The following is a 21,538-nucleotide window of genomic DNA, read 5'->3' on the forward strand; positions in this document are numbered from 1 at the left end:
TAAAGGATTCTGGATGTTTTATAGCTTTTTGAAAATTCAAACGACACCAGATTAATTCCTCCAACTTATTAAACTGGTTTTTACCTTGATATATGCCACTGATGCAGTCAACAGGGTAAACTGAAGCAGCAAGATCCATATGACCTCATCATGATATGTTATGTCTAGATCAATACCAAATAATCATGGGAACTATAGCATTTCCCTGGACAGAATATGATGGAAAGGGATGTAACTCAAAACAGCTAAAGAAAACAACCAATTAACAGCATTATTAACACAATGCAGGGGGCAAAAATTTTAACAGTTGGATCCAAAGGTGAAGGGAAAAACATGAAGAAAACTACCTCAAATTGCCGTCACGCCAGTTTAATGATGAAGAAACTCCAGAACATAGTTGATGAACCTTTGTTAAGCTCAAACCTCCCTCCCTCACCTTGCAGATGTCTTCTTTGTATGCAGATAAATAAAGAGAAACAATTCCCACTTCCATGCCAATGCTTGTGGAATGAAGCAAAAAGGATAGAACCTAACGGAAAGTAGGAGTGCAGAATACATAGGGTGCTGGTCAATTACCCCACATACTACACCCAAATCAAAGGAACAGTTGACAATAAAAGCCCAAGCTCGATAAACCAAGATTCTAACGGTTTTTCCCTACGAGTACTTCTTTCCTTCCCTCTAAAAGTAAGATGTTGGTAGAAATACATAAAACAGTCAGTGTTGTTGCATCATCAAGTACACAATGGCTATAGCAGAAGAGTAAAAACCGAACCAATAAAACACATGAGATGCCCTTCAGTTTATCTGCATTGCTTCAGAGTGGTACTTCTCCAAATCAGCATCAAGATCCTCTGCAGACACCTTTTCACCACGGCCTCCTCTTCCCCGTCCACGCCCCCTTCCAAATCCACGGCCGCCACTGCCACCACGTGGCCGTCCCTGTGAACCACCCCTTCCTTGGGCACTGTTACATTCCCGTATTCAGAACACATCAGACAAGAAAACTAAATCAATTTCATCAGAAGACTTGAGAAAAGCTAATTTACTAGGGAAGGGCATAGGGCTTCTGACTCCAAAATGAAACACAAAAAAGGGGTTAAAGATGTTGCAAGAAAATCTAGAAGAATTGTAGAGTGCCAAGAACTCACACTAATATTTTCTTGTACAGTCCATGAGAACCAACAGTCCTGGAAAAGGGACATCTCCCACATTACATTTGTCATGTTTGAGGAGGTTACTCTTTCTCATTTACATGGGGAAAAAAGAATTTAATTGGATTGTATAAAGGCAAGATGGTATGGGTCTAAATTGGGTCAACACAACAAATATTAAACAAATCAATTTGAGTCAGGCAGGAACATTAGCTGTTTATTAAAGGGCATAGACAGGCCTATGTGATTTCAAACACAACCAAATTAATCTTTCCCCAAACTTGGTAATTTTGTGTTAGCTTCAACATTGTTCATGTCTCATATAGGTTTTGCCATCTGGCCCATCCTTAATATCCAATTTCCAAAATTTACGTTTTCTGGTTTCCATTCAAAAAATTTAATTTAGGGCCGATTTTTTAGCACAAAAATTTAATCTCAATACAGCAATTTGCTCATTACCACATTCAACTAACTAGCAAGTTGCAATATGTAACCAAAAACCATATCACTCAACAAATCATAGTTGTCAGATTTTTATAATTTTAAAATCATAATAAAAATATTGCAAAAGAGAATTTTTTCAATTCTGCATTAAGCATTTCAAGAAAAAAAAAAATCTTAACAAGTGGACAAAATCTTATGCAGCCTACTACTGCATGGAAATTTGGAAATTTTTTAGCTCTCTCCTACAAATTTCATTATAGGAACAGGAAGGGGCCCGAGGGAAGATAATTTGCTTCTTGTTGGACTTTATTATCTGATCATCATTCCCCATCTCCTAGGGAGTTATAAAACTCACTATTTTTTTTTATAGGTAAAAACAAATAGCGAGTGTCCAAACTCCCTAGGAGTTGTTGGGGAATAATGATCAGATAATAAAGTCTGATTAAAAAAAATAGCAAGTGACACTCGCTATGTTCTTTATTCGGAGTCATTTGGGTCCTTCCTTTTTCGGTTAGGGACACCCTATTATGTTGGCATGGCTTCTTGATGGGAAGAAAGTGCAAGAAGGTCTAAGGTACCACATGTTCTGTATTGTTGGACTTGGTGGAAGGAAAGAAACCGATGAGCCTTTGAAATTGTGGAGCAATCAGCTCAATCATTAAAGAGCTCTTTTGTTCGAAGTTTGGCAACATGGGTTAGGATGTACATAGTATAAGGATCAGTGCCTTTGGTCATATTTTGTAGTCTGGGAGGAATCTAGATGAGGGAGGGAGAAACTTTTTGTATTTTTCCTCATCCTGGCTATGCCTTTTGTCATCTTTTGTGTACATAGAAAAGTGTATACCTTCTCCTTGCTTACTTAAAAAAAAAAACACATAGAAAAGTGTAATCTTTGTAACCCTTGCCTATAAGAAAGCATGTGATTCAACCTTATCTACATTTTTCTTTGATAGGTAAGAAAGCGTATATATTAAAAGGGGGCACCAAAAGAGAATCAGAAGTATAAACAACTGAATTCAACCTTGTCTACATTATCTCCAATAATTTTTATTTTTCTGGAAAGGCACGAAGTAACATGGCAGAATTAGTCTCCAATAATATAAAGTTTACCCTAAAATGTCCCTCCTCCTTAACTTTATCCAAGGGAGACCAAGAGCTGGAAAGATATAAGAAATTTTAAAAAAAATCTAGAAATCCAACAACCCAAACAAAAGTGTCCAACATAACAAACCACAAGACAGTGCAAAAAAGAAAAGGGGCACTCCATTGCCAGACAAATTTCCATAGAACACTACATTAAAGGAGGTCAACTTAAATACAAGGGCATACCATAAGTATTCACCTAATTGAAGGAGAATGTCCAAAGAAGAGACTCATAGCAAAAAGGAGTGCAGAAGTAAACAAAAAATTGCGACTAAATGGGACATGAAAACAAGCACACACAACCTCCCAACCCTCCATACAAACTGTGACCAAAAAAAGGCCAATGAGTCTCAATGAACATGCAAAGAAAGATACGACCAATTGTTTTCTCACCACCAATTCTAAATGCTCCAACCCTCAAAAGGCTCCAATTCTGCCATCTCCATATGCACCAAAATAAACTAGGATAGGCTAACCTCCACCTTGACTTATTATCTCAACCCCACCCTTTTCTAGTTGTAAGGGATGGTAAGGCTTTCAAAGGTGCCCTTGGACGCTTTCTTGCTACTTGCAAAATAACCAGGCCAACCCAGTAATCCATGAGACCCCAAATTTCACTAACAGCAAGGCATTCCAGGATGGATGAAAGTAAGTTGGTCGACTCTTCACCCGATGGAACAACTCACCTCTTAACCTGATTGACCATAAGAATTTCCCCCAAACAGTCTTTCCAAGCAAAGAAATCAATTTTGAGAGCCATCCCTTGAAGATGAAACCCCAGCTGGACATGAGTCAGACATGCTCAAATATAATGAATTGCTGAACAAGCAAGGAACATTAGGAATTAGGGGAAAAAACATAACAAAAAAGACCCCAATAGGATCAAAGGACCATGCATCTAATTCAATTGATGACTTAGAAATATTACCCTCATTTAGAACATAGGGAAGATATAGTCTAATTACTTGCCAATCATTGGGGATATGATTTCCAACCAATAAATCATGCTCATATGAACAAAGGATACTGGATGATCTAGAAAGTTGAAATAAACATTCAATCTTCAGTGAAGGGGTGTCTCACCACCATTGGCATTCCTGCTTTCCTGGGGAATATAATAGACACTAACCTGACATTTCAAATGAACTACGGAAGAGTGGGATAAGTGGGGAATCCACTGGCAATTCTAATTCCACATATGGAGCAGACTGGAGATTCTAGCCATTCATTTGTTTTCTAGAATCCCGCCCAGTTGAGAAAGAGCCCAGACCAAGGGGTGTTTTCAACCCAGAAGTAAAACGACAGCAAAAACCAAACAGAAAATTTTCCTATACTTCTGCTGCTGAGTGTTCTACTTGGATTTAAATAAAAAGAGATTAGAGGAAGAGCTATATGACAAAGTAGATTTGGGATGACCAATCATGTTGCCTAAAAAGATATTTCCCAATCATCAAGCTAATGTCTGAAAGTGACAACTATGGTTCCAAGCCTTATTAATTATATCCTGTAATAAGATTTCCATCATGAGTAATAATCATTTCAAAATAGAAACAGACATCACCTAAATTTGAACCAGGCATTAGATCAACTTAATGAGTAATGGTATACCACATAACATCAATTAACTTCCAAAGGGACGCATGTTAGTACATGTATGATGTATCAGAGTTAACAGAAAATGCTAACGGTTTTATCATCATAACCTTTCAAAAGGATTTTTTTTTTTTTCTCATTTAAGGCATTAACCATGTCAAGTAGCAAAATCGGTTTTCACATAAAGAAATAAAATTTTGCACAAGGTCCCATTTTTTAACACATAAGACATAATTAGACATGGAAAAACAATAACACATACCTTCTGAGACCACCATTTGAATTTCCAAAAGTTCCATTAGTAACAGGAGGCACAGCAGCAGGTGTTGCAATATTTGTTCCCACGATTTCTATTTTCATTGGCTTCCCATCAAGCTGAACATTGTTGTATCTCTTGACAGCTGCTACAGCATCTCCTCGTCGGGAGAAGACAACCTCTGCCGTTCCCTAAGAAAAAGAGTTTTTCTAAACCACAGCGAGACACAAAGAAATCATCAGAAGGACCATACTAGGCCAAACTTGATAAGATACCTTCGATCTCCCACTCCGATCATAATGGATTGAATATCTTTTCAGGTCACCAACCTCTGAAAAAAGTTCCTGTGCATAGATAAATTCATATTAGAAAAACCAACCAACAAAATGCGATAGTTTTGAACTATTTCCACCAGGGTACTAGATATGGGCAAGTAAATGTGCATTAATAACTTATCCATAAATAAATACCAATTTGAATAAGTTTTTTTTAGCTCAAGGGGAAAAAAATAAAAAATAAAAAATAAAAAAATAAAGCAAAAAACAAGACATGAAAAGGAGCAAATGCTGGCTTAATTATAATAAGCAAACCAACAAATCATCAAGATGAAGAACCCTTCAAATCAGATAAGGAAAAATCCATTTGTAGACTGCCGGCACGCCATAAACAAATAAAACCAGAAAGAGGGAAGGAGATAAGAAAAGAGTAACTGCTAGCTTTAATTCTAATAAGCAGAACAAACCAACAGAGTATCAAGGAGAAGAAACCCCTTCAAATCAGATATTGAAAAAATCCATTTGGAGGCTGATGGTACAGCCATAATTAAATCAAATCAGACAGAAACTTAAAAACAATCATTAGATCTTGAATGGAAAACTATGCAAAAGTGAAACAAGCATCAGGTTAAAACATAAAAAGCAGCAGAACGTATGATGTTGCAAGACAATTTTTCACTGAGATCTAAGTGTAACTGGAAATCCATTACTTGAAAGAGCGAAAAATATAACCTCAAACGTGATAATTCATGAAAAAGATTGCGGTTAAGTCGGGAACCAAAAATAAAATAAAATAACGAAAAGAGAGATCGGACAAAAGGAATCAACTAGATGACTTGATATTGCCAAGAATAATATGGAAGATTGAAGGTATGGCAGAATCAAAGTTGGAAATGCAATTCACAGCCTTAAAAACCTGGGTCACAAATGAAATCCCCTCATTTTATTTGTCTTTCAGAAAAATTTTTGTTTCTTTTGATGTACTAAACAATATAATCACAGACAACCATAGAAATCTCAAGTGCCTGCAAAACTTTCTATTAACATTTTCATATCTTCTTAGAAGCTGACCTAAGATCTCATGGTAACATCTTAAGAAGGCAAATGAAATATTTAGACATGTTAGGAACACTGCTGTATTGGCAAATGAAGCCAATTTCATTACCAGCCAACTAAACAAGAAATACGTAATTGGATTTCCCCCAAATTCTAGAAGAAGGAGCAGCATATGGGAACAAAAAATTTCTGTAGTCACGTAATCCACATCAACAAACATATCATCCCCTGGCTTGCAAGTGATGCAAGCAAATCAGGCCAACTGTACTAATTGGTCAGACAACAAATTGCTTTTCTTTCTTTCTTTTTTTGCAAGTGATTCGCTAAACAATATGATTACAGGCAATCATACTCATCCAATTCCAGAACCATAAAAACACGAGGAACTGTTCATTACACCTATCCAAAGTTAATAGGAAACAGGCATCCTACCAATCAACATATTCATGTAACATCAAAATAGAGATACTTGCAATGAGGCAACCTGTCTACTAAACCTAAGAAAAGCCCTATCCTCCGCAACTTAAAAAACCATAGAAAACCCTAAGTGCCACAATGGTAAACTCCTGATATCATTTTTCCTCAAAAAGCATCACCTATCTTCTACTCATAAATGATAATACTCCTATCTTCTATGGATGCATGACCAGCTGGGTACCAAACAAGTAGAGTAGATCCAAACACAGTTAAAACTACTTATTATTTCAGAGAAGGATGCGCAAAACTTAGGGGGAAAAAAATCAAGTATTAAAGATTTCAGATAATATGAAATAAATTAAATCTTAGAAGAAGATTTCTACTGTGAATATCGAAATGGAAAATTAATAAATAACTGAAGGAGATATTTCGATTACCTTGATATCCTCATTCGAGACGCCATAATCCAAGTTAGAAATATAAAGCTTCGTTCCTGTTTCAATGGCCGAAGTCCTACCGGCTTGCGCCGGATAGGCTGCCGCCTGATCTGCAAACATATCATGCTGCCATGCCGTCTCCGGCGCCTGAACACGTCGCAACGGAAACCATCAACGAAATAGAGAAAACACTTCATAAGAAAACCATAACGAATCTGAATCACAAATCAGAAGCTACAACAACAGATCGGACGATGGAACAGAGAAACCCTAAATCACCTTGCTCACGGAATAGGGTGTGATTCGATTAGCGCCGCGATTGGGGAGACGACGGGCAGGGCCAGGTCCAGAGCCGCGGCCACGGCCTCTGGCGTTGCCACCGCCTCCGGATCGTTTATTGTTCTTGATGAGATCATCGAGAGACATGTCCAAAGCGTTAGACATGTTGGAACCTACGAGCAAAAGGAGTTGGAGATCCTAAGGAGAAGAAAGAGGGAAGATAGGGTTTTCGGCGAGGAAGAAGATCTTGGCCCAAAGACGTGGGGTTTGAAGGTTTGAGAAAAGGCTGTTGGGAAGAGTAAAAATTACAAGAATGAAACGGTGACTCGTATTGAGTTTAAATATTTATGTTTTAAGCCTAAAAAATATCTGGTGTCGTGGTGTAGTTGGTTATCACGTCAGTCTAACACACTGAAGGTCTCCGGTTCAAGTCCGGGCGACGCCAATTCTTTGGTCCTATTTTTCCCATAACTAAAAAAGGTTTTACAACATCTATATTCCCCTTTAAAAGTTATCAAATTCAATTTTGATAAATAAATAAATTTTGTCATTGTATGCATTTCAAATAGTACTTAGATATGTTTTAAGCAATTTTAATAAGCTTTTGGAGAACTTAGAGGTGCTCGAAGAAATGTTGAGATACATGAAAAAGTTTCAAGCAACTTTTGAGGTGCGTAAAGGTGTCTCAAGTAGCTTAGATTATAGTAGGGTTGAGAAAGTTTGATATAATTTGTTAACAATACTCAAATCCAATAGGGTTTTACAGGTTCGATTGAGTATAATAAGGTCTAGGTCAAAATTGTATTAATCTGTATAATTCGTTTAATAAATAGGTAATTTTTTTATTAACTTGCATAACAATTTGACCATAATTGACTCATTTAATAATCATGTTGATTAATCTAATTACATGACACAAACACGACTCACCTACATGAATTGCCACCCTTAGAAGTAACATGGTTAATAAGCTAGTCGTACTTATCTAAATCTCATTTGTCATCTCTCAAAATCTATGAACATAAACAAGGAGTGTTATAACCTATTGTAACTATCTCAAGGAGTTAAAAATGGTATAAGAAAGCTTCTTAGTGTTATTAGACGGGGTGTTGTTTGATAAAATTTAAAACCAAGTATTAAAAACTAGTACTAAATCACTAGTGATGATTGTTATTGGAAGTATTTTATTAATTATTTGATAAAATTTAAAATAAAAACCTAAGTAAAAAAATATATTTATTTTATAAATTTATCTTTAGAATTATAGTGTATGACTTGAAAAATAGCAGATGTAAACTTTAATGTGTCCCGTTTAAAATAGCGTATTTATATACTATATTATTTTAATATAATATTAAATCTATCCCCATAAAGTCTATTATATGATTAATTAAAATTTAGTTTTGAAGACTAAAATGATATTTGTTTTTTGGTTGAATAAAAAAAGTTAAAATATTTGATTTTTTCTATTTAGGTAAAAGTAATATGTTGATATTAATGAATGTAATTAAAGTAAACTTATAATAAATATGTTAAATTTAGTTATGTTAATTGATATCAACATGTTACTTTTAATTAAATAGAAAAAATTAATTATTTTGGTTTTTTTTATTGAGCCAATAAACAAACATCATCTAACACTTATTAACAAAAGTTTGTTTCAATTTTATTAATGTTTCTAATGAGGTTATATAAAATATTGAACTTAAAGACTTTGTCATATAAACATGTAGCTAAAATGAGGTCATATGATTTTAGTGAGTCTTACTATAATATTAAAAAGATCCTTTTTTGATAGATTTCGAAAAAGTATTAATATGTATATTTTATAGTCTCATGACTTTATACTCGAGTCTCGTTCATTTGTATGTTTGTATATTTGTTTCATATGTTTGTATTTTTATCAAATAATCAATGAACGATTAAGATTTCATAACACACATTTAACAATTGAAATGATGAGCTCGATAAGTGTCGATTCAATACCTTAATAATTTTCAATTTTGGTAGAAAAATAAAATTTTCACTTAAAAAAACTATTGAATTAAACAAAATATTAATGTTATGTTAACTAGTTAGAAAAAAAATATTAATAAAAATGATTTTCTCATATTTAACTTTATTATAAAAAATAGTAAAAATAATCAAATACAATTAAAACTAATTAGAAACTCATTAATATTCAAATAACTTAATTTTCCAATAAAAGAGTTGAATTAAGGAAAATGAATTTGAAGTAGCATATGCAAAATTTATTGACCTTAAATTATTTTATATTTTTCTCTTTTTGTTTCCTTCTCATTTTCTTTTGAACCAAACACAACCGGAAAGTCTCTTAAGTTTATGGAAAACATGGGCCAATCATATCATTTTGAAAATTATTTAATAATTGAACCATAATATAATTTACAAAAAATTGTGTGAACTTGAATGAAATGGAAGTTCTCTAAGTTTATGGAAAACATGGACCAACCATACCATTTTGAAATTTATTTAATAATTGAACCATAATATAATTTGCAAAAAATTATGTGAACTTTAATAAAATAGGGCCCAACCGGGTTCGAACCGGTGACCTCTTGATCTGCAGTCAAATGCTCTACCACTGAGCTATGGACCCGTTGAGTCTAGGTTTTAAAAATTTCCAAAAAGAAAGTTAGCATTTGGCTGGTTCCACCACTCTCCACCGGCGAGTTGGTCACATTGGAAAGTTCAACCATGACTCGGTGCCACGTTCTAAAAATAGGGTTACAGGCTTACAGCTTCAAGGAAGCCAACCCAGATTCAACCTAAGCTCACAGTGGGTTGAAAAATTTTGAATTCGAGCTTGATTTGGCTGGCTTTGGATGGGATGTTTAAATTGCAGGGATTGAATAAATAATTTATTAATTTAAAAGTTTATATACCTTATATTCCTTATAAAAACACATAGCTGGCAATGTACAGGAAATGAATGTAATCATAACTTAATAAAACAAGAAATAGATATAAATATAGATTAAGGTGAGAGGTGCTGTTTGTTTTTTTATTTAATTTTAAATAAATTTTTAATGTTTAATAGTGTTAAATATTAAGTTGTTTGTTTTTATAATATTTTATTTTTATTAAGTATTAAAAAGTAACAAAAAAATTAACATGTTTTTTTATGTATAAAAATTCAAATATTTTGATTTTTTTTATTTAGCAAAATTTTTATAATAAGTCATAAAAAGGTAGAAAAAAATAACCTAAAGTTTAAAACAAATTGCTTTTAATAAAAAGTTAAAAAACAAACACTCTATAAGATTTGCTATAAGTATTGTAACACATATTGATTCATTTTTACTTCTTATGAATTTCATTTACCTTATATTTTTCTTTTTAATTTAAATCAATAATCAAATATCAAAATTTGAATATAATTTATTATAATTCTATATTTATTTGTTATACTTAAGAAAAAAAATATATATAATATAATACGGTTTGTTTTTTCTTTCGTTATCTTTTCATGAATCAATATCGATAATTTTAAATATTATGATTTAATTTTAAATTATACATGATTTTTTAAACTTTCTTTTACTTCTCTAAATTTTTTATGAGACAAATAAATTACAAATTTAAATGACACTTGATATATAAGATTTACTAATTTTTTAAAATAATTTAAAATTAAGAACCAATCCAATTAATACTACAAATTATTAACGAAACTTAAAATTGATCTCACTAATACTAAAAAGTTATAAACTAAAACTTGTCACTAATTTTAATAATTTCTTTTTTACGGACAACTATATTTTTTATAACTTTTTTTATTAGGTAACTAAATTTTAAATCAAACAAGATTTAGTACATTACATTCATTAATAAATATAATAATTTTTTTTAAATAATTTAAAACTCAAATACTATCCCAACTAACCTCACAAATTTATAAACAAAATTGGCATAAAATGGTTTTATTAATTATCTTCAAAATTTTCACTATATAAATAGACTTCAAATCAAACAAAACTTACACGTATGTGAATCATTAATAAATCTATTAATTTTAAAAAATAATTCAAAACTAAAAAAATATATTAATCATTACTATTAGAAACTCATATACTAAAACCGGTTTAAAATGATTTTATTAATATATAAATTATATTTTTATAAATTTTTTTATCATATAAATGAATTTCAAATCAAACAAAATTTAATTTTTAAAATTTATTAATTTTTAAAAATAATTTGAAACTTACTCATGTCAAAAAATTCGATTTACTTAATTTTAAAAATCATCCATTAGTGTGGATCCTTACTCATATTAGTACATGTGTTTGATTATTTTCTTTGTGCGTCTCTTTTATCATTTCCATGCCCACACTTTTCAAAGGGCACGAGCTTGCCAAAGCCAGTGGCGATAAACCCCGGAGTGCAGCATTGACGCCGACTTCAAATGCAGAAAGGTGAACTTCCTTGTAGTTGTGGACCATGATGTTCAGGTCTGAGCGGTCTGAGCAGCTGAGCTCACCATTGCTGGCACCGTCCCCGAACGAACATATGTGTCAAGCTCTTGGAGGCATACTTACTAGCTTCCATCACCATTCCCATATGCCTCCAGTTTTTCTTAGTGGGATATATTACATCTGATTCCTGGAGATATAAGATTATTAAGGTGAACCTAGAGGCAATTTTCTACTTCTCCAAATTAAGAGATTTAAGATAAGAAGGATGAATAAGTGCATAACGGTGAGGAACCAAATGCATTGAGCATATGGTCATGGTGGGTTTGTCAAATGGTTCATGAGAGCTCCACACTAGGAAAATATTTCAGTTCCTTTCAAACTTGGAACAGTTGCTTCCAAACATTATCCTTGAGATTGCATTAAAACCAATATTGCTTCTCAAATCCTTATCCACTCTCTCTTTTCACAGGATAATCATGCTATTAATTAGCTCTATCTGCTAATATATTAGTCTCAAGAGCACCCAAATTTTACTCTTTGTTATGATAGTCTGCAAAATTTCAAGAATTAACTTATAGCTAGGACAAATATTGCTACTAATATACCATGTCAACATATGTTTGAACCCTGCACCAAATTCCTTTTTTACACAGGTTGTGTTCTACCTTTGGTAGACTTCTCATCATCAAGAACTGCCCGCAACTCCACAAGGGGGGTTCATCATTCTGGATTGACATGACACAAGTGGAAGCTTTTGGTCTATGGCAAAACCTTTCTCTGACGACCATAAATTTCTAATTAGTTTCAGTTTATCTGTTTACGTTTTCAAGCTTGGAAGCCTGAACATCAGTAGCATTACAATATTACAGGCCAACCTGACTTGCAAAGAACTCTAATCTTGAAGTTTGAAAGTTTGTCTTATTCGGTATACCTGGGCTTGATGGCCATTAGAGAATCCATATAATAACCAATCCAAAGGTACATATAGGAGAGCATATTATAATTATTGCTGAGATGAATTAAATCTTGATGAGAACCTTCACACAGTCTGGCTGCTTCAAAAGCTCAAATGCCTTGTTCATGTCTTCCAATTGAACTTCATGAGTCAAAAGTTCATCAAGTTGAATATCCTGCGGGAAAGAAGAAACCCGCTCAGTCAAAGTACTTGAACAGATTTTTTAGGTGACTCGTTAGTTATAATACCAAAGAACTTGCCTTATTGATGCATTTGTCAACTATTACGGGAATGTCTGACTGGACTTTGATCCCTCCGAAGAAGCATCCTTTTAGTGTTTTACCAGACAAGAGAGCCATTAAACTGATGTCCACGGTCGGGACATTTGCTATACCAAGTACCATCGACATCCCTTTTCCCTGATATCCATGAAAACATCATAGAAAGAGACAATTTTTAAGCATGGTACTAACTTCCAAGTAAGTGTGAACAGAACATGATTTTGCATTCATATATACAAGTCCAAAGATGTACCACTTTGGTGGCTTGAAGTGCTTCATTAACCAAAGACGGAATTCCAGTGCATTCAAAGCTATAATCCACACCCTGTCCTCCCGTCAACTCATTTACCAGTTCTGAGATAGACTTGTTAGATTCATTGGGATTTATAAAATCAGTCATTCCAAAAGCCTCTCCCACTTCACGCCTTCTTTCATTTTTGTCTATGCCAATTATTCTAGCTGCCCCTTGATTTCGGGCCCCCTGTAGCACCTGTGATTAGAATTTGTATTTTTTTTTAGCTAGCTACACATTAGTAGTTGTGACTTGTGAGGTAAAAAAGAAAAGATAGCCTGAAATACATACCCCTAATCCAACGGCACCAAGACCCAGAACTGCAACACTTGATCCTTTTTCAACCTTGGCGTCCTTCCAAGCTGCCCCATATCCAGTGGAGAAGCCACATGAGAGGAAGCTAGCATCTGAGGGAGCTATCCTTGGATCAATCTTGACAAGGTAGTTAGCATTCACAACCATGTACTCAGTCCATGTGGAGCAGCTAAAAATGTGGTGGAGCCTTTGCCCTCTAATAGACATTCTGGAAGTGCCATCGGGCATCAGACCAGTGAAAGTTACAGGGTGCTTAAGGCATACATTGGTCTTCGGTGACCTACAATTTTCGCATTCGCCGCACTCCCCTAGGTAGGTCGGAATTACTACATCGCCTTCCTTCAAACCTGTTACATTTTCTCCTACACTCTCCACCACCCTGCATTCACAAAGAATCTTAGGCTTTCCTTCAAAACATACTTTTAGCAAACTTCAAATAGAAAACAAGTGTATAAGAACTAGAAAAGACAATATAAGTTAGCAAGGACGGAGAGTGGGGTCGCCACCTTTAGTTACTAGGTTTGGCCTAGCGGGTTGCTTCCAAATTACCCCCATCTCCACCGTTCCACTTTTATGTGGACACACCAATTCAAAGGAAATTGAACTGATGATTTGGTTGTCACTTTCAAAACCCAGAAAAATCAAATTCACATAAAACACATATATTTGATAATAAAATTACTTTTAGAAATAAATTATTCTAATTTCTAAAACACATTAAAGCATTTTTCTTGTTTTCAAAAAGGAAATAGAAAAATGATAAATTTTTCAACCTAATATATTTCTTCATTATTGTTGATAAGAGACCATTCCAAGTACCAAAACAATTTACACATTTCTGCAATATATCTATTGGAAGCACCTACACTTCCTATTTCTCTTTTCCTTTTGATCAATATTTGACATAAACCTCACAAAAAATCTTCTCTAAGAGAGGTGAGAGACAGAAAAATTACCCAACACCTTCATGTCCTGGAACTTTGGGAAACATAGGCTGAAATAAAACACAAACAAACGATGAGGATTCAAAGAGACCAAAAGAAAAAAGAAAAAAATTAATCACATGATATATTTCCACAAAAAAAAAAACTACACTTTCATGGGGGAATGCGTTTTCTGAGTAATTCTCACCAGTGAAAGTTCTGAGCAGTAGAAGATGTCTGTGTGGCAGATACTAGCGTACAGCATCTTAACCCGAACTTCAGACGATTTGGGTGGCTCTACCTGTATCTCCTCCACCTTCATCGCCTCCCCCAGCCCCCAACACACCGCCGCTGTCAAACATCATACACTATCAGATTATCAATGACCCAGAAGCCGCAGCCCATAGATCACAAATTCAGAGGCTTTTCGGAAGGAGTGTGAGATCAGAAAATTAAATGATGAAACATGAAACGGAAGTTTACCCTTGCATGTGATGACTTCATTGGGCCGTGCGGCGACGTTGGTGGGGATATCGCTCTGCCCAGGAGACAAGCGGGACGATACCGACATTTTCCTGTAAATTTATCAGGAAAAGGATGAGAAAGGACGTAGATATAAGGTTCTACCTTCGGACGATCTTAAGGCTCGATTGGAACGTCGAAAAGTGTTGACTGTTGAGGAAAGAAAATGGAAAAAGACAAAATAAAAGGTAATATACAAATTAAATGAAACGATATGACGTGTTTTATATTTTATATACCAAAAATATCTTTAATTAATACGCAAAAAAAAAAAAAAAAATCTTATAATAGGAAAATAACTGGCAATCCATTACGTATGATTGTCATGGCCTTTGTAGGCCAAATAAAGCAAGTTGGCTGTACTATTTAATGGCTGGGAAAATAATTCAGATCCTTTGTCTTCTATTTAATAAAATGAGAAATATTAAACAAAAATAAAAATTCTTATTACATCTGAATTGATATTATTTTTTTCTTTGTCTTACTGTTAATACAAAGTGATAAAAATTGGACACTTTAATAATAATACATTCGGATGCCTAAAACAAAATAAAGAAAAGTAATTACTTGATTCATTATTAGTATATAAGAGAGATGATATCATTTTTTTTACATTATAAAGGTTTGAGAATCAATCTTAATGATTAATTATTGAAATTAATAATAATAATTAATATTCCAAAATTTAAAAATATTATATTAATAGAGATGTCATAAAATTCTTTAAGAAAAACTGAGTTTTGACTCACTAATTTAAAATATATATATAAAAGAAAACACTCTAAATTTTATAAATTAAATTTATTTTCATCTATTTAAAAATATTTTAAAATATATGCGTTTTTTCATAGTCAGATAATTATTATCTCAAATGACCTTTTTACCTTTTTACTTATCAAGTTGATAACATTGGACAATTTTTTTTACTGTAAGAACTAATTTGGGATCATTAAAATTTAAAAACTTTAAAGCTAAAAATATAAAAATAAAATATTAACTTCACTTGGTTAAAACACAGAAATAGTTAGAAATTAATAAGAGTCAATATTTTATTTGTAATTTTTATTTTTTAATTATATTTTAGTTTTTAGTTTTTTTTATTATTTCAATTGTATTTAATTTTTAAGTATTTTAGTTTTCATTGTATTTTTAAATTTTTTTTTTATTGTTGATGTCAACTAAAAATGAATATAAAATCACTATTAATTATGGAATTATAAAGATTTTATTTATCACTTAAAGATCCTCGAGAATTTTTTCAGAATGATTTGTATTTTATATTATATAATAAAAAAATTATAATATATTTATTTGTAATATATTTTTATCAAATCAAAAGGATAAATTAATTTTTTTGATAATTTTATTTAATATTATTAATTAAAATGGTATTTTAGGAAATAATTATCTTATTTTATGAAAAAGTGCATATATTTTAAATTTTTTTAAATGGATGAAGATAAAACTAATTTATAAAAGTTGGATCCTTTTTCTATATTTTTTTAAATTAGTGAGTCAAAACCCATTTTCCCTAATTTTCTATTTTATAGATATAAGTTTGGTAATTTTGTAGCATGTTAAGATGCAATTTATTTATCTATTTCAAGTCCATAGTCGTTTTTTAGATTTTTTTTTAATTAAACAACTATTACAATGATAACTCACAATATGCAACTCATAAGTGTAAGGAGTCTTATTAATATGGGTCACATATTATAAATTATAATACTTTTTCATCATTCTTTCGACAATCACAAATCTATAATCATGAAATGACAAATTTTTATTTTTTATTTTTTATATCTATCACCAATGTATACTTTAAATTTTGAAGAGAAAAAAATAGATTTAAATTTAATAAATTGTTTGTATATTCTTTTTTAATCTTACTTTTAACTACTACATATGAAAACTAAATAATTTAAAAATTTATAGATTTTTAACTAATTTTAATTATATTTAATTTTATTTCATATTTTTATTTAACACAAACAAATAGAAGAAATATATATTACATTTTTTTCTTTGCTCGATCCTTTTTAGAAACCAAACATAATCTTAATATCTATAAATTTATTTTAAACTAGTAAAAAAGAGTTAGACTGAGATGTAGTTAGAGTGGTTATATGTCATGTATGAACTCGCCAAGGTAACACTAGATATGTATGTAGAGATGACAATGGTTGTATGAGAAGCATTCTTCATATATGAGAGAATGTCAAACACTTCACAATAAAATATAGTTGAAATAAAATTGGTTTTTGCTATTAAAAAATTATTTGTTGAAGCTTATAGATATTTTTTCTATATGGCATTATAAAATGAACAACATGAAGAATTACATAACATCTTGAGATGCAAAGGGTTCTAATCTTGAAGTTTGCAAGCTTCTCTGATTCAATGCTTAGGCCACTTGCCAATTGCCATTGAAGAAGGAATGTAACTATCAATCCAAAGATGAATATGTGGATGTATTATAATTATTGTTGAGATCAATTAAATCTTGATGAGAATCTTGACACAATCTGGTTGTTTAAAAAGCTCATATGCTTTTTTCATTTCTTCTAATCGTATTTCATGAGTTAAAGAAAGAAACCCACTTAGTTTTCTCCAAAATTATTGTAAAATTAATTTGAATTATGATTTTATCATGATTGGTAACATTTTGTAGTAAATAAATCAAAGTCAAAGCATTAACCTTATTGATGCATTTTTTAGCTATTAAGGGGATGTCAGATTGGACTTTGATCCCTCCAAAGAGGCATCCTTTTATTGTTGTTCCAAGCAAGAGGATCCAAAAATTAATGTCCATGCTCTCTTTGTTTCCCGCTCCAATTGATATCAACATTTCTTTTCCTTGATTTCGATGAAGTCATCCAAGAAGAAACTTGTATAAATATGATAACTTCAATTTAGTATGTAATAATATATCATGATTTACATTTATATGAATCCAAAGATGTACCACTTTGGTGGCTTGAAGTATTTCATTAATCAAAGACTGAATTCTAATTCATTCAAAACTATAATCCACACCCTCTCCTTCTGTCAGCTCATAAGCTAGTTTTGAGATAGGTTTATTGGATTCGCTTGAATTTCTAAAATCAATCATTCCAAAAGTCTTTCTCACTTCACGCTTTCTTTCATTTTTGTTTATTTATTCTAGCCGCCCCTTGGTTTTGAGTCCCCTCTATCACCTACATTTTAAATTATGTTAATACAAATAGTCTTTGCTCATTTTTGACATATGAAGTTGTATTAGATTTTAAGGACTTCAATCTTTTAAGCCTTGAAGTGTAAAAAGGAAAGGACATTATGAAATACATATTGAACTACCAATTTTCCTAAAATGTTAAACTTGTATAATTTGGGTTCAATATACATGTCATGCTTTTTAACAATACATACCCCTAATCCAACAACACCAAGACCTAGAACTGCAATACTAGAGCCTTTTTCAACCTTAGCCTCTTTCCAAGCTGCCCTAGTGGTAAAGCCACATGAGAGGAAGCTAGCATTGACAGGGTTGTTCTGGAGTCAATCTTGACAAGGTAGTTGGCATTCACAACCATATACTCGGTCCATGTAGAATAGCTAAAAAGGTGGTAGAGTATATATATATATATTTGTTTCTAAACTAAGAATTAAAAAATAAAAAATAAATCTTTAGCTTGATAGTGTAACAAAAAAAATTAAAATTCCTTCTATAGACTTACATGGTAGCTGCCACATCAAGTGTCACCTCAGATCTCTCTTAACCATAATTTACTAGAACTTGTAACAGATTTGGTTAAACCAATGAAGTCTCTAAAACCTTCTAAAACTTCATTTTTCTTTATCTCCGTATTTGGTTAAAAAAACTCTATAAAAAAATTGAAACAAAAAACAAGACTTGAGATTTGTAATTTTCTTGGTTCAAGGGTTTTCTTCCTCTCCAAACACAAATTTCACTTTCCTAAAAAAAATATGGGTAACCTATTTGTCGTGTATATTAAAAACTATATATTTATATTTATATATTTTAAACAATATGAAGTGTTTTATAAATTTTATACCAAAAATGTGTTTACTAATATGAAAAAAAATTCTTATAATACAAGGAAAAAAAAAACTGGCAATCCATTAGGTAGGGTTGTCATAGCCCTGCCAAATAAGTTTGAAAATTATGACTTAAAATTGAAATTAATTATATTAATTAATAGTCCAAAATTTTAAAATACTACATTAATAGAGATATCATAAAATTTTCTACTTTATAAATATAAATTTGGTAAATTTATGGCATGTTAAGATCACAATTTGTTCATCTATTTCAATTCCATATTAATTTTTTGGATATATTTTTTTTAGTGAAACAGTATTACAATGATAATTCAAAGTATGCAACACATAGGGTGTGAGGAGTCTTGTTCACAATAGGTGGCTTTTAACCGCCCATTAAAAATCTTTTTTTTTTTTTTTTCCTATTTTCACAATCATATATAAGCCTTGGATGTAAAGCAATTGAAAGTTTCAACAATATTACAAATCACGTATTATAAATTACAATGATTTTTCATCATTCTCTCAAAAATAAAAAAACTATAATCATGAAATCAAAATCACAAATCTTTTTCATTAATCTTCTTAACACAGTCTTTTATCCAACACCTATTACTTAAATTTTACAAGAGCTCCTAATGGAACAATTACCTATTCTATTTGATTTGCGACCAATACTCGTATTCAAGTTAAATTACTTTCAGTTCTAAGCCTTAGTCATCTATTCGATCAATGCGACCTTACTCTAACAGGCAAGTAAACTACCTTACAATTGTTCTTTAATCAATTATTTTATTTGCCACCTAAGAAGGAAGAGCTAAAAAAACCTAAAGCAATTAAAATAAATGTATAATAATGTAATCACCTTTCAAAATTTTACAATCCACTTGAAAATGAGTTCAATAAAAGTTAAAAGCTTCATAATTGATTTTCTTTAAAATAATAATAATAATGAAAGCACTATAAATAAAAACAATTTGGTGGTATATTTTTACTTAATTTTAAATAGAACTTAAAACTAAATAGTATTTAATAGTGTTAAGTATTAAGTTGTTTATTTTTTAAATAATGCATTTTTATTAAGTATTAAAAAGTTGAAAAAAAAAATCAATAAGTTCACAATAATTACTAATTATGATGGTTTACTTTTAGCATTCAGGAAAGATATAATTTTTTTTTTCTATTCAATAAAAAAAAATTAAATTAAAGAAATAAATAATAAGTTTTAAAAAAATAAACAAATTACTAAAGTCTGAAAATAAATTAATTTTAACAAAATAGTTAAAAAAATAAATACCCTATTTAACAAGAAATTGTTGAAGTAGAGAGAGGATTATTAAGAAACAATGACTTCACTTTTTCATTAATCAAGAATGAATATATACACACAAACCTAAAACACAAAAATAGGAAACAATCCTAGAATTACCCCAAAACACAAAAACAGGAAATTACAACCAATTAGAAGAATTTAAAAATAGAAAGAAAATCTATTGTAATAAATTCTCTAATATGCCCCCTCAAGATGGAGCTTCGAATGAGACGCCAATCTTGACCTATAATTCTTGGAAGTGGCTTCGTGGAAGCGGTTTAGTAAGAGCGTCGACAAATTGGAAATTGAATGATGACTAAGATAGACAATATAGACACTTTCTGTTGAAGAGTAACCAAGAAAAAGACAAGGAGTGGAACAAGAGTCAAGTTTAAGTTGAGAATAAGGATGAAACCACGGATGACATAAGCAACCGAACACCCAAAGTTTAGTGTAGTTGGGTGGAGACTCAAAAAGTTTGTCAAAAGGAGATGAGAGATATAGTGTGGGTGTGGGTATACGGTTGATGAGATATACAACAGTGACAAAGGCGTAAGTCCAATAAGTTAGAGAGCCCTTGGTACATCATTGTAATTGTTCATTCAATTGTTTAATATGACCACCAGATGGTTTGGTATAGGTATTGACTAAGGTTTGCCATGCATAAAGGGAAGTGGTGGTGCGAGCAATAAACGGTTGTAGTGAAACGGAGATAGCACTAATGAGAGCGTAAAAAATGAGACGATCTTGACGTTTCCAGGTTGTGTATGTCGGATTTGGGGATGCAACACTAGTGATGGTGATGGTGGGTAGTGGTGGAATATGAGCGCTATCAATGAAGTGATGAAGATTATAACCTTCAAGAAGAAATTGGATTTGAAGGCTGCATGTGAGATAATTGGTGGATGACAATTTGGTGATATTGGAGAGATTGATTGTAAGGAGGGGATGTTGAGGATCTTGAGAGTTTTGGATGGTGATAGGATCATTGCTGGAAGAGAATGATGCATCGGAAGCCATTGAGGAGAAGGAAGAAAATACGCCCAAGAAGATTAAGCTCTGATACCATGTTGAAGTAGAGAGAGGATTATTGAGAAACAATTACTTCACTTTTTCATTAACTAAGAATAAATATATATACACAAAAATATGAAATAATCTGCCCAAAACACAAAAATAGGAAACAATCCTAGAATTAGCCCAAAACACAAAAACAGAAAATTACAACTAATTAGAAGAATTTAAAAATAGAAAGAAAATCTATTGTGATAAATTCTCTAATAGAATTATTCTCACACGGTCTCTTAATGTCCCTTCATCCGCATGTTATAAAATCTTTGTTTGACATAAAATCTAAAATGCCGACCCTATTTTTGGATTCAAAATACATGACTTGATGAAAAA

The 21,538-nt window shown here is 31.8% G+C and overlaps 2 protein-coding genes and 2 non-coding genes across 5 annotated transcripts; 1 reads left to right on the plus strand and 3 right to left on the minus strand.

Moving 5' to 3' along the window:
* Positions 1-246: 246 nt before the first annotated feature.
* Positions 247-7,333, minus strand: LOC117916225 (THO complex subunit 4A). 2 transcript variants are annotated; one of them, XM_034832152.1, is made up of 6 exons: positions 7,055-7,333; positions 6,776-6,922; positions 4,866-4,934; positions 4,597-4,781; positions 1,152-1,190; positions 247-967 (listed from the first exon to the last, which is right to left on the minus strand). In XM_034832152.1, the coding sequence occupies exons 1-6, from the start codon at positions 7,217-7,219 to the stop codon at positions 799-801; spliced, it is 774 nt and encodes a 257-aa protein (XP_034688043.1). In that variant the 5' UTR covers positions 7,220-7,333; the 3' UTR covers positions 247-798. The 2 variants fall into 2 exon arrangements, with proteins under 2 accessions (XP_034688043.1, XP_034688044.1); XM_034832153.1 differs by lacking the exon at positions 1,152-1,190 and having other exon boundaries at positions 7,055-7,332.
* Positions 7,334-7,425: 92 nt separating this feature from the next.
* On the plus strand, positions 7,426-7,499 carry TRNAV-AAC. Its single transcript has one exon. It is a non-coding gene; the product is annotated as a tRNA-Val (tRNA).
* A 2,103-nt stretch (positions 7,500-9,602) lies between these two features.
* On the minus strand, positions 9,603-9,674 carry TRNAC-GCA. The gene has a single exon. It is a non-coding gene; the product is annotated as a tRNA-Cys (tRNA).
* A 2,814-nt stretch (positions 9,675-12,488) lies between these two features.
* Positions 12,489-14,830, minus strand: LOC117917071 (8-hydroxygeraniol oxidoreductase-like). Its single transcript, XM_034833298.1, has 7 exons — positions 14,743-14,830; positions 14,468-14,610; positions 14,293-14,330; positions 13,313-13,715; positions 12,983-13,219; positions 12,709-12,867; positions 12,489-12,623 (listed from the first exon to the last, which is right to left on the minus strand). The coding sequence occupies exons 1-7, from the start codon at positions 14,828-14,830 to the stop codon at positions 12,513-12,515; spliced, it is 1,179 nt and encodes a 392-aa protein (XP_034689189.1). The 3' UTR covers positions 12,489-12,512.
* Positions 14,831-21,538: the final 6,708 nt, after the last annotated feature.

The sequence above is a fragment of the Vitis riparia genome, chromosome 6, assembly GCF_004353265.1.
Source record: "Vitis riparia cultivar Riparia Gloire de Montpellier isolate 1030 chromosome 6, EGFV_Vit.rip_1.0, whole genome shotgun sequence".
NCBI lineage: Eukaryota > Viridiplantae > Streptophyta > Magnoliopsida > Vitales > Vitaceae > Vitis > Vitis riparia.

Coding starts and splice junctions, on each gene's coding strand:
- LOC117916225 (XM_034832152.1), bottom strand. CDS start 7,219: ATGTCTAACGCTTTGGACATGTCTCTCGATGATCTCATCAAGAACAAT. Junction 4,935..6,775: donor TCTCGAATGAGGATATCAAG/GTAATCGAAATA, acceptor ATCTATGCACAG/GAACTTTTTTCAGAGGTTGG. Junction 4,782..4,865: donor ATCGGAGTGGGAGATCGAAG/GTATCTTATCAA, acceptor TCTTTTTCTTAG/GGAACGGCAGAGGTTGTCTT.
- LOC117917071 (XM_034833298.1), bottom strand. CDS start 14,830: ATGTCGGTATCGTCCCGCTTGTCTCCTGGGCAGAGCGATATCCCCACC. Junction 13,716..14,292: donor CCAGGACATGAAGGTGTTGG/GTAATTTTTCTG, acceptor TTGTGAATGCAG/GGTGGTGGAGAGTGTAGGAG. Junction 13,220..13,312: donor TTGGTGCCGTTGGATTAGGG/GTATGTATTTCA, acceptor TTCTAATCACAG/GTGCTACAGGGGGCCCGAAA.